This window comes from Phyllostomus hastatus, unplaced genomic scaffold (assembly GCF_019186645.2).
Source record: "Phyllostomus hastatus isolate PE091 unplaced genomic scaffold, TTU_PhHast_1.1 phas_scaffold_93, whole genome shotgun sequence".
Lineage (NCBI taxonomy): Eukaryota > Metazoa > Chordata > Mammalia > Chiroptera > Phyllostomidae > Phyllostomus > Phyllostomus hastatus.
In genome coordinates, this window is record NW_025334042.1 from 27601828 (window position 1) to 27617611 (window position 15784).

The 15784-nt window shown below is 34.4% G+C and overlaps 1 protein-coding gene across 6 annotated transcripts in view; it reads right to left on the minus strand.

Moving 5' to 3' along the window:
* Positions 1–15784, minus strand: part of PPHLN1 (periphilin 1) — a 103625-nt gene that overhangs the window by 73486 nt on the left and 14355 nt on the right. For 3 of the 6 annotated variants that reach the window (XM_045829221.1, XM_045829216.1, XM_045829215.1), the window contains 2 exons: positions 4977–5141; positions 2593–2654 (listed from right to left, as the gene is read on the minus strand). In XM_045829221.1, the coding sequence (XP_045685177.1) occupies positions 2593–2654; positions 4977–5141 (227 nt within the window). The remainder of the gene's footprint in view (positions 1–2592; positions 2655–4976; positions 5142–15784) is intronic. The other 3 variants (XM_045829219.1, XM_045829218.1, XM_045829217.1) reach the window with 1 other exon arrangement.

The window sequence follows — 15784 nt, forward strand, 5'->3', positions numbered from 1 at the left end:
AATGACAAGCTATTTTCTATTCAGTCTGTTAGGTAGGAGATCTTCAATAAGCCCACCTGATAGGGAATAACTTACAGCCAGAAAGATGCCAGCCAGTAAAAACTAAAGCTTTAGTGTTATTTTAAAATTTTTATGTATTGATTTTATAGAGAAAGGAAGGGGCAGAGAGAGGAAGAGAGAGAGGGAAACATCAATTTGTTATTCCACTTATTTATACATTCATTGGTTACTCTTTGTATGTACCCTGAAAGGGGATCGAACCCACAGCCTTGGAGCACGAGGACTCTCTAACCAACTGAGCTACCTGGCCTAGGCCAAAAGCTATAGCTTTTGTGATAGTGTAAAACCTGAGACACTACTGAAGACATTCAGACATCAAAGTGAAGGTGTAGGAAGGTGCTGAAGTGGAAGCACTATCTAATCCACTATAACACTTTATTTTCTTCATAAAAATTATGTTTTTTAATCTGTTTACTATCTATAATCCTCCCTAAAATGTAGACTTCATGAAAGGGAGAGCTTTTTATCTAAAAGACTAGAAAAGAACCCAATATATATCATTTATTTGGTAAATAAATATTTGTCAAATAAATATATCATATAGAATAAACTCTATACACTGAAAACAGAAAATACATCTTGTTTTAAATGCCATTATACAATTAAGGAAACTGATCACCTAATGACCAATAAATTTTAAACAGTAGAATAAGAATATGCACAACATTCTCTGATCACAGAATAACAAGAATATATTATCCCATCAGTGTAAAATTGCTATATATTAGAATCATAGGATATAAGTAAAACAATGCCCTAAGGAAGATACTCGGTTGGCCAAAAAGTTCATTTGGTTTTTTCCTGAAGATGGCTCTAGTACTGATTAGTTGTCTTAATTTCACTTGAAACAATTTTCTAGATTGCATTGTGACAGCTGTCTTAATACACTGTGACAGCTATGACAGTGTGCATTTAAAAAAAAACTTATCAAAATTGGTGAATTTTTGTGTAGCCATTTTAATATTGAAGATGGGAGAAAACACACAACACTTCCGGTGTATTATGCTTTATTATTTCAAGGTAAAAACACAACTGAAACACAAAAAAAGATTTGTGCAGTGTATGGAGAAGGTGCCTATGACTGACCAAACGTGTCAAAAATGGTTTCCAAAGTTTCAGGCTGGAGATTTCTTGCTGAACAATACTCCATGGTTGAGTAGAAGCTGACAGCGATCAAATTGAGACAGTAATTAAGAACAATTAACATTCTACCATGCGGAAGATAGCCAACATACTCAAGATATCCAAACCAGCAAGTTATTGGTGAAAATGAAAAATGTGTCATTTATTTTATGCAAAAAAAATGTGAACTTTTTGGCCAACCAAATATCAAAACTCTACTTATGTTAATAAGAAGGAAATAAAAATATCCAAATTACAGTGTAAGATTTTTCGAAAATGATAACAGGTGTTACAGGCTTTTAGAAGGAAAACTGAAAACATCTATTAAAATTTTAAATGCATGCTCCCTGGCTGGTGTGGCTCAGTGTACTGAGTGCCAGCCTGAAAACCAAGGGGTCGCTGGTTCAATTCCTACATTGATGTTTCTCTCCCTTTCTTTCTCCCTCCCTTCCCTTCTCTCTAAAAAGAAATAAAATTTTTAATAAAATAAAAATAAAAGGCATATGCCCTTTGACTCAGAAATTCTACTTTCTGCAATCAATTCAATAGAAACTCAAGTACTGTTTCATAAAGACATTATGTACTTGGATTTATTGCAGCACTGTTTTGTACTGGAACCAGAGTGAATATTCATCAACAGGCAAATAGCTAAATTTCATATATCCACGGCATGAAATATTCATTGATCAACAAAAAGAATCAAATTAAAGTTAAAGCAAATAACTTAGAGGGATTTCAAAAAGCCTCGGAATGAGAAAAGTAACTTAGAGAAAAATACATATAACATGATTTCATTAACAATCACCCCAAATGTCTAGGAATACAGAGAACATATACCAAGATATTAACATGGTTGTGGTAATTGGAGAGTCACATATATGATTCTATATCATTTATGTATAGGTATACACCCACTTAGGAAAATATAAAAGTGCACTAGCCCTTAAAGAGAAACGCCTAGGACTTCAGAAGTCCTTTGTCTCACTCAGGCACAATCACCACTGGTTTTCACAGCCAAGGTTATGAGGCTTACTTTCCCGGCACTGGAACCCTGGGCTGAGGGGCCTGGTGTGGGGCTGGGATGTCTCCTTCCCCAAGGGGAACCTCTGTAGCCGAGATACCCCTCCCAATCTTTAACCACCATACATGGGTGTGGAAGCAACATCTCTGCCCCTTCTACCAGCCTCCAGTGATTTCTTCTTTACATTCTTAGTTACAGGACTTCTGTTCAGCTAGATGTTAGGCGGTTCTCAATGATGACTGTACTGCAATTTAGTTGTAATTCTGATGTGGTTGTGGGAGGATGTGAGTACCTCATTTACCTACTCAGCCATCTTGACTGGAAGCTCCCTTGAGGTTAGATATCTCAGTGAGTCAGGTACAAAGAAGTTATTAGTTTCATCTTTTTACCTGTATTCAGGCTGACGGCTTCCAGAATGATCATCTCTTGCCCACTTATAGCCAGAGTCATCCTGTAAAATTAAAAGGTTTCTTAGATATTTTTTTGCATTATTTCAGTCAAGTAGAATATATCTAACAGTACTATTAGAACCTAGTCTTTAAGACCAAAATAAGATGAGGGCAAAAACACATTTCTAAATTTCTCTGAGCCTAAAAGGCATAAAATAAAAAATATACAAATCATTCATTCAACAACTAATTTAGTAAACCGAGAATCTGTGGTACCATTTAGCTCTATGAAAATGCTTAAAGTATTTCTTTGGTAGGCTCTAATAGCCTTATGGACAAGGACACATATACTAAAACAATAGCTAAAGGGCTATTCAAGAACAAAGGGTCAATCTAAATTTAACTAAGTACACATTTCTTGAGCTTTCATTTTATTCTTCTTAAAGTTTTTGCATCAATTCTCAGGCTCAAGGAAGAATGTGCTACTTTCCCACTTTTCTCATTCAAGTTTTTATTCCTTATCGTACCTCCCATTAAAATACATAATTGGAAACAATATAAGAAACCATTCGTTACTGATAAGCTACATTAGAGCAAAATGTGGCACTAAGTTTGAAACTAACCAAAGAAAGCAAGCATATTTTATCCTCTAAGACAGACACATTTGAAAAAGTGCGAAGAAAAACACAACAATCCACATCAAGTTACTTTATACATGGAACAATATAATATAAATTGCTTACAATCAGAAACACTGATTCAGCTAAAATAAATACTATTTTCCTCTTCTTTAGCATCACATCATCTACTCTTACATAAATAAAGTGTATTCATTATGTTCCTTAACATTAAACACACAAAAGAAAGAAACAACAGCTGTAATTAAATACTGTATCAAGTAAGTAGTTTGTATCATATAACTGAAGTCTAGATAAGAATCAGCGTCATGAAAGTCCTAAGGATCTCAAGTGGGCTTGTTTGTTTGAAGAGAATTTAAATAAAAAACATTGTGTCTGGTATGAACACGATTTATAACAATAGAAAAAATTACTATCAAGGCATTATTATGTTAGAAGGTTTTAGGAAAAAAAATCATGCTCACGAAGATTCAGATAGAAATTGGTCCAATGAATCGAAAATCCCCTCTTACATTGCAAGTGGCCATAGGGTTCTCGCAAGAGGGATAAGGACTTTATGCACAGATCAAATTGGTTCTTCCTGAGACTACCTGGAAGAAGGGTGCTCTGATGACAAAATTCAGTATTTATAAAAGAGGGATAATGCATAATATTTACTTTTCAAAACTGAACCCCTCTTCCTAAAGAAATAGCATAGCATTTAAAAATTAAACAAAATAAAAATTAATTCTATGAAAGGGAAGCCCTAACACACCAAACCTGAAAAGCAAACAAAAGAAAACACTAAATAGTCTCATTACTACCACAGAATTGCCAGGGTAACTATGATAGTGAACGAACTGGACTCCCATGGGTATACCCGCCCTAGATAAATCACCTTACCTCCATTTCTTCAAGTGTAACGTATGGAAAATAATTCCAACAGCCAATGTGAGATCAAATTTTATCATAAGCATGCCTGAATAAGTACTGTTAATTACAACAGTAGGGATGGGGAAAAAAGAGAAAATGTAGGAAAACGGTCTAGCGGGGGGAAACATGCAAGCTAGGTCAAAGGAATGGCATTAAGGAATAGTTTCAATCAAGTTCAATGACAGATTACTGCAAAATTAAATATATACTTTCAGATTACTGCAATGTTAAATACATACTTTTAGTATATTAAAGATGATCAAGAGAAACAATATAATAGCAATAGTAATGACGGCAGCTAACATATTACAAGTGCTTACTGTAGGTCAGGCAATGTTTTGAGTGCTTTCTAATCTGACTTAGTAAGTAGACTTTAATAACTATAACAAAAATAAAACAAGAGTCTCAACAACCTTAACCCAACCTCATCCACATCATTTCATCATGCTAAAAATAAAGTAATTATAAGTGGGCACATCTAGTAAGAGATGGTAACCACCTTCCCATCATTTATTGGGTACCAAAGCAACAGATTACCTTTAACTGCTTCTGCAAATCCCTGCTAATTTGAGGGATAAAAAAAAGCAGGCTAGTAGTAATTAATGGCATTTAGATAGAGCTATCCAGAGTGCTTACCCACTTTGACCAGCACCCCAAGATTCCTGACTACCAGTTCCCGTGTGAAAGCTCCAGCAGGCAAAATTCAACAGAGCATCAAACAGGAAGTGTCTATTCAACTGCCTTCATGGCCAGTCACATAAATTTCAAAAATTACATGATTTTTAAACTTATAAGAAAAAAATAACAATTAGTACATGGGCGAAATTTACATACTCCTCTGTGAGGTGGACCACTTCTTCGATCATGAGAAAAACTGCGGCCCTCGTCATAGTCTCGGTAATCAACATGACTGTAATATCTATTGTAGCTTCCTTCACCAGGTCTGTCTAGCAGTGGTGGTTTCTTTGGCACAATATTAACTACTCTATGGTAGCCATCCTAAAACAGACAAAAAGAAATATATAAAAATCACTAATTTCTCTATTTGGTTTTGGAAAGGTTTAAAAAGCACAGGAGTTCTTATCCTTAATCAAATAGAGTAAATGTATAAACAAACAAAAATGCATTAATGAAATAACATGAATATATAACTAATAATAAGGTCTTCACATGAATTAAAGGAAATAAAATTGTTCAATGAAGTTAGGTGTTTAAATGAAATAACATGCAGCAATGCAGAAAACCAATCATAAGTAAAAGAAATATACATATTATTGTTTTAATGAAAAGTAAACTACAGAAAGTAAAAGTGTTACAACAACTCTAATCCCTAATTGCCTAGGAATTTTAGAAATAAACCATTTCAGACAGCACACATCTTTGGTCTATTATTGAAGTACACTGTTCAAAAGAAATCCAAGATTTTTACACGTAAGCAACAGCAAACACCGAGGTAGCAAGATCAAAAGGAAACATTTTGCTAATTTTCCACTGCACTGGACAAAGGAGAGTCTTTGACTTCACAGGTTTGTAAGCAAAATGAAACCCATTTTAAAATTTGAATGAATTTTCAGAATAATACATTGTTAATGTTTTAAAGTTTTAGCAACTGAATGGATTATTTGCGGGGGTTAGGAAATTGGACACAGGGAGAACAACACGTCTTTAGTAGGTGCTGTGAAATAACTGAACAAAAGTGATTATCAGATAGAGGCGAAAGGAACTAGCAAGCTATCAAAACAAAGTATGTAAGACATTATCAACTGATGAGTTAACTAATTTGACAAAATAAGAAACCAAAACATAATGCCCAACATTCACTGGATACTTTACCATCCTAAACCTCAGTTTCATTGTCTGTGAAATAAGCTGAATACTAATACCTACCTCATGGGGCTGTTGTGAGAGCTAAATAAAAAGCAGATTGTAAGGCATTTTTTAGCACAGTAGCATAAACTAAGTGCTCAAAACAATGTTTGCTATTTTGATTACTACTTATGAAAGTCTAAGTGAAACACTAAATTCTTCAAAGTGTCTATTTCCTTAAATTTCTTCTTACCATTAATAACCACCATTCGGTTAATAAATTATTACATCCTATTCAAACTTCCCAATGGGGAGGATATTTGTCAATGTGCTGGGGAAAAAAATCAATAGTTCGTATCTACTTGACAGCTAAAATATCTACCTAATTTCCTTCCATGGCGATAATTAGGTGGTTTCCTTCTTTAGTGTTAGATATCAAGTTATATTTTATGTTTGCATAAAATACACTACACAAATAAATTGACTCTTCTAAACACTGTCTTTCATAGATTTCCATTATATGTAAGCAAATGCTAAGCTTCAAAAAAATGTCATTAAGCCAAAATTAGCTATATCACAATTTATAGCACTTCCTAATTCAAAATTTGTTATGAATGTAGAATTACTGATTTCTCTAATTGTAAGAAACCATAAAATTCCATTCCACAACATCCTCGTTTGTTTGTACATGCTTATTATAAGGGATGGTGGGGTGAGTACTCCTGAACATTTCTATGAATGCAGAGAAAAGAAAGCTTCTTCCTTTACTAAGCTGCCTATTTCTTTGTTCAACAGCCAGTTACCAGAAAACTACTTCAGGATTTAAAAATATATATGGTAAAACTTTCAAAGAAGTGTAACTCAAGTCACATTTAGTTATATATTTAACGAATTGTTTTTACAAAACCTCCTAAGGACAGCTTTTGTATCTAGCAATAAAGATCAAACTGGTGTTTCCTTTGTTTTGAGAAAGTGTTCAAATACAAATACATTATACCATCTCTGCTCTGTAGGCATGTAATCTTAAAAACTCACTAGCTATTCAAAAAGACTTAAGGAAATGAAGACAACTACAGGAGTGAGTAACAAAGCAAGCCTATTTTCAGAGATGGCTCATGTCTTATCATGATATACCATTCATGGATTTTTCTTTCCAATAAAATCCATAACATATGGTGAAGATTTCCTAATTTCTCTTTCAAAAGTTTGTACTATTAAGAAAGTTCAAGCAATATTCTCCATTACCTGCAATGCCACACCTCCATGAAAATAACATCACTGTTTGAAATTCGTGTACAAATCTCACATTGAGCTATAAACATATAATTTTCCTTTCTAAATGCTAACAAAAGTATACAAGGTTTCAGATACTGATATGTTTTGAACCTCCATTTTAGAAATATCTTAGAAAACAAAGACCTCATTACATACAACCAGAAATAAAAACTATGACTTATAAAGTACAATTTATAAGGTTTTTAAGGAAAACAGGATCATTTTCAATTAATTATTTGAACTCAAAGGAATTATTAGGCTGGATACAGAGTATGAGGATTACTGTTCCTTTAAAATTACTTATTCTCCTATGTCATTAAAATATACTTTTCACACATTTTAACACAAAAACATTTTATTTAAAATAAAAATTTTCATACATAAGCACTACCCCCTAAGCATTCTTATCTTTTAGAGACGCATACTAAAATATTTATTTGCATTTGAAATATGGCATCTTGGATTTACTTCAAAATAATCTGAGAGGGAGAAAAGTAGTGAAGGCATAGACAAAACAAGATTGACCATGACTTGATCACTGTCACTTGGATGATTTGACCATGGGAAGTTCACTATATTATTTTGTCTACTTTTATATACTTAGTTTTTGCCCTCATAAAAAGTCAAAACAACTAAAACACACTAACCTACCAGCAAAGTAGGTATTACTTTTTAGGTATTGATACCAACAAAGGATCAATAACTAAGTATAATGCCACATGTAAATAATCAATGTCATTATTTCCTAACACAGTCATCTTACACTATATGTAAATGCAAACCTCATGGGTGGAAACCTTTATGGTCTTATTGACTGCTCTATTCCCATCACCAAGAATATCACTTTGGCATGATATTCTGCCACACCAACACATAAGTACCACATATATAAGTTATACTTGGGTATCTCAATTTTATATCACTTTTGGCATCACATCGTTTTTACTAAAAAAAGTACCTAATAAACCACATCTAATTAAAAATTCTATTACACCAGTAGGTGTCTTCACTCTGATTCGTCGTCATATTTTGTGACAAGCATTTTTATTGTAACACTTACTAGTTTAAATAGCTTGCTGGATTTTCAATGAAATATTCCCAGTCAATGCCTTTTAGGAATACTGTATCAAATATATTATATTGGAGCCACCCCCAAAAATTAGGATATATTGTTATAGAATGTAGCCAGGAACTGATTTTCTCTCTCTGGAAACAGTGACAACAAAAGAAGGTTAAGTTGTTACAATTCTGTCAGTCAAGAAAGTTAAAACACCTACTAGAGCAGCTCTAAAAAACATTACTAAATCAAAATTCAGCAAATTAATCTCTAAGATTTTGCATTTGATGTAGTAATGTAATTACTACAATGTAATTTTCACATTGGAAAAAAAACTTTAAAGAAACATTCCATTTTCACTAATGATATGCATGCTTAAGTAATTAAAGAAAGTGTGCTGTTGTCCACAGTTTACTTTTAAATGCATCCAGAAAATTAGATGGATGAAGTGGAAGAAAAAAGGACTTATGGAAGAGTACATAGATGATAAAGCAAGTTCAGTAAAATGTTAATAGTTGAATCTAAGCAGTGATTAAATGGATATAAAGTATCAATATCACTATGAAATTCTTTCAACTTTGCTGTACATTTTAAAACTTTCATAACAAAATACAGGGTGGGGCAAAACACAGAGTTTATTCTTGTATTATTATTTATTTATTCTTGTACCATTTTCCATACAAACAACTGTAAACCTACTTTTGTTCCACCCTGTAATGATAAAAGTTGTACTTATGTGGGTAAATTGACATGAACAGTGACTATAAAAAACAATAACAAAATATGGTGCATAAAGGGAAGAGGAATTGAAATACGCACATCAACATTTTAAATAAAAGTGTTTTAAAGAGAAATTAAATAAAGTATTTCATGAAATAAGAGTGGGAAGAAAAGGAATTATTTTCTTATTAATATCTTTTAAACAGTATTATATGGGATATGTATATAATTAAATTACTAAATTAGGTAGACTATTTCAAGTTGGATAAAAGATTTGTGTCATATGGAACAGATATATATCCATATATTCACTACAAGGCCTCAGAAATTAACAATATCATGTTCAAAATTAACTAAAAAATTTAATTTTGATCAGCTAAACTTTCTAGGAGAAATAAACAATGACAAAAATTTTAGAAACATTCAACCTACCAAAGGAAATAATGTTATATATCTACTTAATTATAAAACCTAATTATGTAACTCAAAATTAACTGAATGTCTTTGAAAAAAATTTAAAGGGTCGCTGACATGACAACCTTCGATCTTTATAATTCTCATTACTACAAAGATTAAAAATCTTTCATTTAACAAGTGTTTGTTCAAGGACCAGAAGGAGGTAGAAGCAGACAGATGGCTTCAGCCCAATTATATTACAATGCCCAGTGTATATGCTGCAAGAGTGTCGATCCTAGTTTCCAAACTTAAAACCACTAAAAATTGTGAAACTGAAATTTGTCCCCAATTTTTAAAATAAGCCAATGGAAAATGGACATTTTATGTTGTAACTCACTAAAATACTCCATGTTACCTTCTGTCCTCCATCAAGCTAACAAGATGGACTCCCCCAAACTGAATGTTTACCAGTATCTAAAAGCCATTCTGCCACAAAACTTGATAGAGGCTAAATCAGATAATCAAGCTCATAGAAATTATAAGTTAAACAGTAAAAAACACGCTTTTAAAAATAAGGACCTTATAGCCCTGGCTGGTGTGGCTCAGTTGGTTGGAATGTAGACCCATACACTGAAAGGTGACTGGTTTGATTCCCAGTCAAGGCAGATGCCTGGGTTATAGGTTCAATCCCCAGTCGGGGCGTGAATGTGAAGCAACCAACTGATATTTCTCTCTCACATCGATCTTTTCTTTTCTTTCTTACCCCCCACACCAAAAGCAATGAAAAAATGTTCTCAGGTAAGGATAAAATAACAATAACAAACAAGGACCTTGTAAACATTTACAAGGTAAATGTAGATATTCTGTAGTAATCAATTTCCTCCAAATGGAAGAATATATATGCTTACATACAGATGATTCTCTTAGGGCTTTATCGCCTATTTACCCAAGTTTAAGACCAAATAAAATTTTCTGTGAAAGCACCTTATAAAAGTAACATATTGATACAGAAGTAATGTTTAAATGCTATAAAGTGCTAAAACAATGACAGTGTGTATGTTAAGTTGTACATTGAGGATAAGTTTCCCAGTACTCAAATTTAGTGTGATTTAATATGGGCACGAAAAATATATGAATGTCCAATTGCCTTTCCATGTTCATCAAAGCTAGAAGCCCCAAAATAGCTGCTTTTATTAATAAGGTCATAATAGTACAGTACGTACCTTCTCAAGTCTCTTCTTCATACTATGTATCATATCCAATAGTTCCTCAAACACATTTCTAATGTATCAAAATTAGGCCCTGGCTGGTGTGGCTCAGTAAATTGAGTGCCAGTCTGCGAACCAAAGGGTCGCTGGTTCCATTCCCAGTCAGGGCACATGCCTCGGTTGCGAGCCAGGTTCCCAGCAGAGGGAGCGCAAGAGGCAACCACACATTGACGTTTTTCTCCCTCTATCCCTTCCTTCCCCTCTCTCTAAAAATAAATAAATAAAACCTTTAAAAAATGTATCCAAATTGGGAATGAATGAGGCAAAGGAAGGAATAAGGTAAAAAAAAAAGAGAGAAATGCAGTAAAATCGCTCTTCTGTTGGAGAACAGAACCCAAAAATGAAAAATAAAATAGAGTATTATCTTTCTCCATCCCAGGCACAAATAACAGTGGGTTTTCACTTTTAAAAGAATCAACCTCAGTTTTATATTTAGAAAAAACAATATGCATTTTCAAAACTTTAAGTGAATTTATTGAGGTATGATATACATACAAAAAATTACGCAAATCATAAAGGCACTCCTGGATAAATTTTCACAAGTTAGTCCCACTGTGTTACTACCACCCAGATCAAGAGGTTAAACACTCCTAGCAACAAAAGCCTTCCCGTTCTCATTCCCAGTCATTACCTCTACCTTCCAAAAGTAACCATTTTCCTGGCTAGTTTTGCCTGTTTTAAAACTTTGTGTGTGTGTATGTATATATATATATATACATACACACACACACACACCCCACACAGGATGTATGTCTGGCTTCTTTTTTTCAGTATTACATGTGAGAGGTTCATACATGTTGTTGCATTTGGCAAAATTCCATTCATTCTCTTTGCTGTATAATTGTAAATTAATTTATCCACTCTACTGCTGGACATTTAGATTGTTGCCATTTTGGAATTCTTATGAACAATGCTGCTTGTGAACATTCTTGCACATGTCAATATGATATACCAGCATAGTTTTTAAGATAACATTAGATGACCTCTGCACTGTAAGCAAATATTTTAAAACTTTTAAGTTATATTTTTATTAAATCTGAAGTAAGAAATTATAATGTTATTCATTTACATTTCTAGGCTTAATGTCATTCATTAACACTTGCACCCAAGTATTCAGTTGAGTTCCAAAATCAGATGTGATTATAAAATTACCTTTTCACCTAAATATAGGTAACAAACAGAACAGCAATAGCAGTATTTGTGGCTTCATCACTAACAGAAATCAGGTATTTTTATGTCAAATTACTATTATTGCAAATATCTCAAAAATATCATTTACAGTCATCACTACTTTGAAAACAGAGCAATGAAACTGCTACCACTAGCCCTCCACTGATTCTTGATATTTAATGACCTACTAAAGAATTATATATTATTAGATCACAAAGTTGGTTTTTAATAGTCTAATATAAGTGGTCTTTTAAAAATGCCATTCTGAGAAGAGATCCATAGGCTTCACCAGACAGCTAAAGGGATCCATGGAACAATAAAGGTTAAGAACCTGTTTTATTTAACTAAAATGTAGGTGTAACATAGAAGGCATAATTTCCAAGAGCCATTAAAGCTCTGTATTACTGACTAAAATAAGGCCCGATTCACTGGAAAAAATGTACCTGAGTCTTGAGGAAGAGGAATGCAGAAATACAGGTTTTATAAGCTAAAAGAGGTGGACTGTGGGGGTGGAGAAACCAACCTTATGGAGTTACAAGACAAAGAAAAGAATGAACTTGTGCAAGGTCTGGGCAAACAGAGTACAGGTGGCAAACACAAGCCCCGAGGGCCGAATCCAGCCCTCCACCTTGTTTTATCTGGCCAAGCATCTTGTTTCTACCCGATGGCAGCACTGAGCTCTCGCTTCACTGTTAAGGAGTAGTTACATTTATACAGTCCTAAAATTATTTCGGCCCTTTGAAGGCAACAGCAAGGCTGATGTGGCCCCCAGTGAAAATGAGTTTGACACCCCAGAGTTAGAGATAGTTAAGTACAGCTAGTCTCGTTTCAAAGATAATTGTGGTATAACACTCACCTCTCTATCTGCTTAATGCTGTTGAAATTATTTTACAAAGAGCCTGTTTCACATTCACACAGAAAAAAGTGGCATAAAATGAAAATGTTTTGGTCTGTTCAAATTTTACTACAATATTCTCGTTGACTGAGGACTTTCATGAGCCTGTCATCTTTACATCAACTCCTGTCATCACCAATGACTTCAGTGTTCATCTACAAACTGCATTTAACTCTGCAAATATGAATCACCTGATGAAGTTTTATTTTACACTGATGTCCAGGTCCTACCTGCAGATAATTATGACTTAGATGGGGCCCACAGATTGGTATTTAAGAGTTCCCTAGGTGATTTTTAATGTGTACTAAGGATTTAGACCCTATAATCTAAATCACTGATCCAAAAATCTAGCCTCAAAGTTTTCTTGATCTCATCTCCAATTTACCTTCACCCACTTTCTATTCCCATCACCACACACTAAACTTCAATCACCTGTTCCACCTTGAAAACTGCACTCTAAAATGCCAACTACCTTTCTGCCACACCCTGGTCTTCATGCTCACTAAAGCCTTTCCTTTCCTCAATCTCTCACTGCTTTCAATTCACTGTCCCTCTCACAGACTGACTCCCTTTGCTAAACCGTCTATATCACATAATATATTAATTACCTCAATAATTCTCTGGGTCAGAAACTTCTATATCCTTATATGCCTGGGTCCACCACTCACCTTGCAATCTTAAATCAATACAACTTGCTTTCCTCACTCCTAAACTGGGGTACTTAAGTAATAAAGCACACAATCCTGCAAGCTGGTGCCCCCATAAAATTTATGGTGCACAAACGTAATGGCCCTCAACAAGTCTTATTAAAATACTCCTGGTCAGGAGACACCTGCAAAGTTTGCTCCAAAACTTCAGTGCTGGCCTCAAGTGTTCCTCCACCTCCTCAACTCTGGATAATCTTGCCACCCTTTACTTCAGAGAAAAACAAAGGCTATTAGATATGAACTTTCTCAAAACCATTCTTACACAATGACCTAAATGACAATCTGGAGGGCCCTTCTTATTGGTCTTCATGACACTGATAATGAAACTGATTATTCCCAACTTAAAATTCTTCCCCAGCTTGTTTCAACCAGCTCCCTTTACCTAGCAATAGCCTCCTGGCAGGTCTCTCTGCTTCCAGTATTAACAGCTCTTCAAGCCAGTTTCCATTGCAATATGGTTTATGATATAACATAGCATGCATACATAATGCAGAATGGCATACTTGAGGTTTTATATCATAACTTCTTCCATGACTTCACCATGATTATTTCTCATTATTGTCTGAAAGTATATTTCTGTATGTAAATCTCTGCCTACGTTTTATGGTTTATAAAACACTCTGCTGGGTTCTCTAAATGTTATATCATCCAATACTAAGTATTATTTTAAAGATTAGGAAGTTTATATATAAAACACCTGACTTGTAGTAAGCAGGCACTAGTTAAATGTATAATTATAATAAATTACCATTTAAAGTAAGTTATCCCCTCTTTGTACCTTGTTTTATAATTTGGAGCCCTGTAACTGTGTTAAATTAAAAAAAAAAAAAAAACTAATTAGAAAAGAGGTAATCCCCCAAAACTGAAAACAAACTAAAACAAAACCAATTATATATCCAATAATATATCCAGTTGATGGCATCATCACACAGAAATTCTTTTTATTATCTTTGAAAAATAATTCCTAATGCAATATATCCTTGGGCAGGTGGGGGGAGGGGGTCCTAAAATAAAATGAAAAAATAAAAGTCATCCATTTTCTCATCCCTGCATTAGTCCCACATCATACTTATCTATATCACTAGTTTGTTGTCCTAGGCAAACTGAGTGAAAAATTTTTATCAAGGTGAAAAAAATTCTGAAATTTGGATTTTGATTAAAAATATGAAATCCATAAAGTAATCTGAAATCACATATAGTAATCATTAAGTCTGCTAATTCTGAAATATGGTAAGCCTCTTCTTTTTTTCCCATCTTAAATCATTTTAGGTCAACCCCAACCTAAGCTGTAACCTAGGCCAAATGACAACCTTGAAGGTAACATCATCCAAGAGGGTTGTGGGATTTGCTTCTAATATATAAATAATAAACAACCAATATGTGGAGAAAAGGGAACCCTAGTGCACTGTTGGTGGGACTGCAGACTGGTACAACCACTATGGAAAACAGTACGAAATTTCTTCAGAAAACTAAAAATGGATCTGCCTTTTGACCCAGCTATTCCACTGCTAGGATCATACCCTAAGAACCCTGAAACACCAATCCAAAAGAACCTATGCACCCCAATGTTCATGGCAGCACAATTTATAATAACCAAGTGCTGGAAGCAACCTAAGTGACCATCAATAAATGAACAGATCAAAAAACTGTGCTACATTTACACAATGGAATTCTATGCAGCAGATGGAAAGAAGGAGCTCCTACCCATTGTGACACATGGATAGAACTGGAAAGCATTATGCAAAGTGAAATAAGCCAGGTGGTGAAAGACAAATACCATATGATCTCACCTTTAACAGGAACCTGATCAACAAAACAAACAAGCAAGCAAAATATAACCAAAGACACTGAAATAGAGAGCAGGCTGACAGTGACCAGAGAAGGGGGAATTTCAAGGTAAAAGGGGAAAGGTTTGGAGAAACCATTATAAAGGCCAGATGGACAATAACGAGGTGGGGAGTGGGGGTGGAAACAGGGGAGGAGGATGGGGAGGGCTGGGTGTTGGGCTGGGGTGGGGGGAAAAGGCAGAAAACTGTACTTGAATGACAATAAAAAAAATTAAAAATGGGGAAAAATAACCAATGTATGAACAAACATTTGTGCCTTTGATAGTATATAATGAATCCTAATGTATCCACACACCATGACCACAAGCCCAACCCCCGAGTGCTTAGAATGGACCTGTGCAAAAAGTTTAAAACTGATGGCTTCTTGACCTCCCCCAAACCCTTCCTTGGGCCTCTATATAGGATTCTGGGGAGTGCATATATTTGTCCCATAAATACTGAGCTCCTACTATGTACCAGGTACTGGATTTGGCACTGGGAAAATAGTAATAAGCAATACAG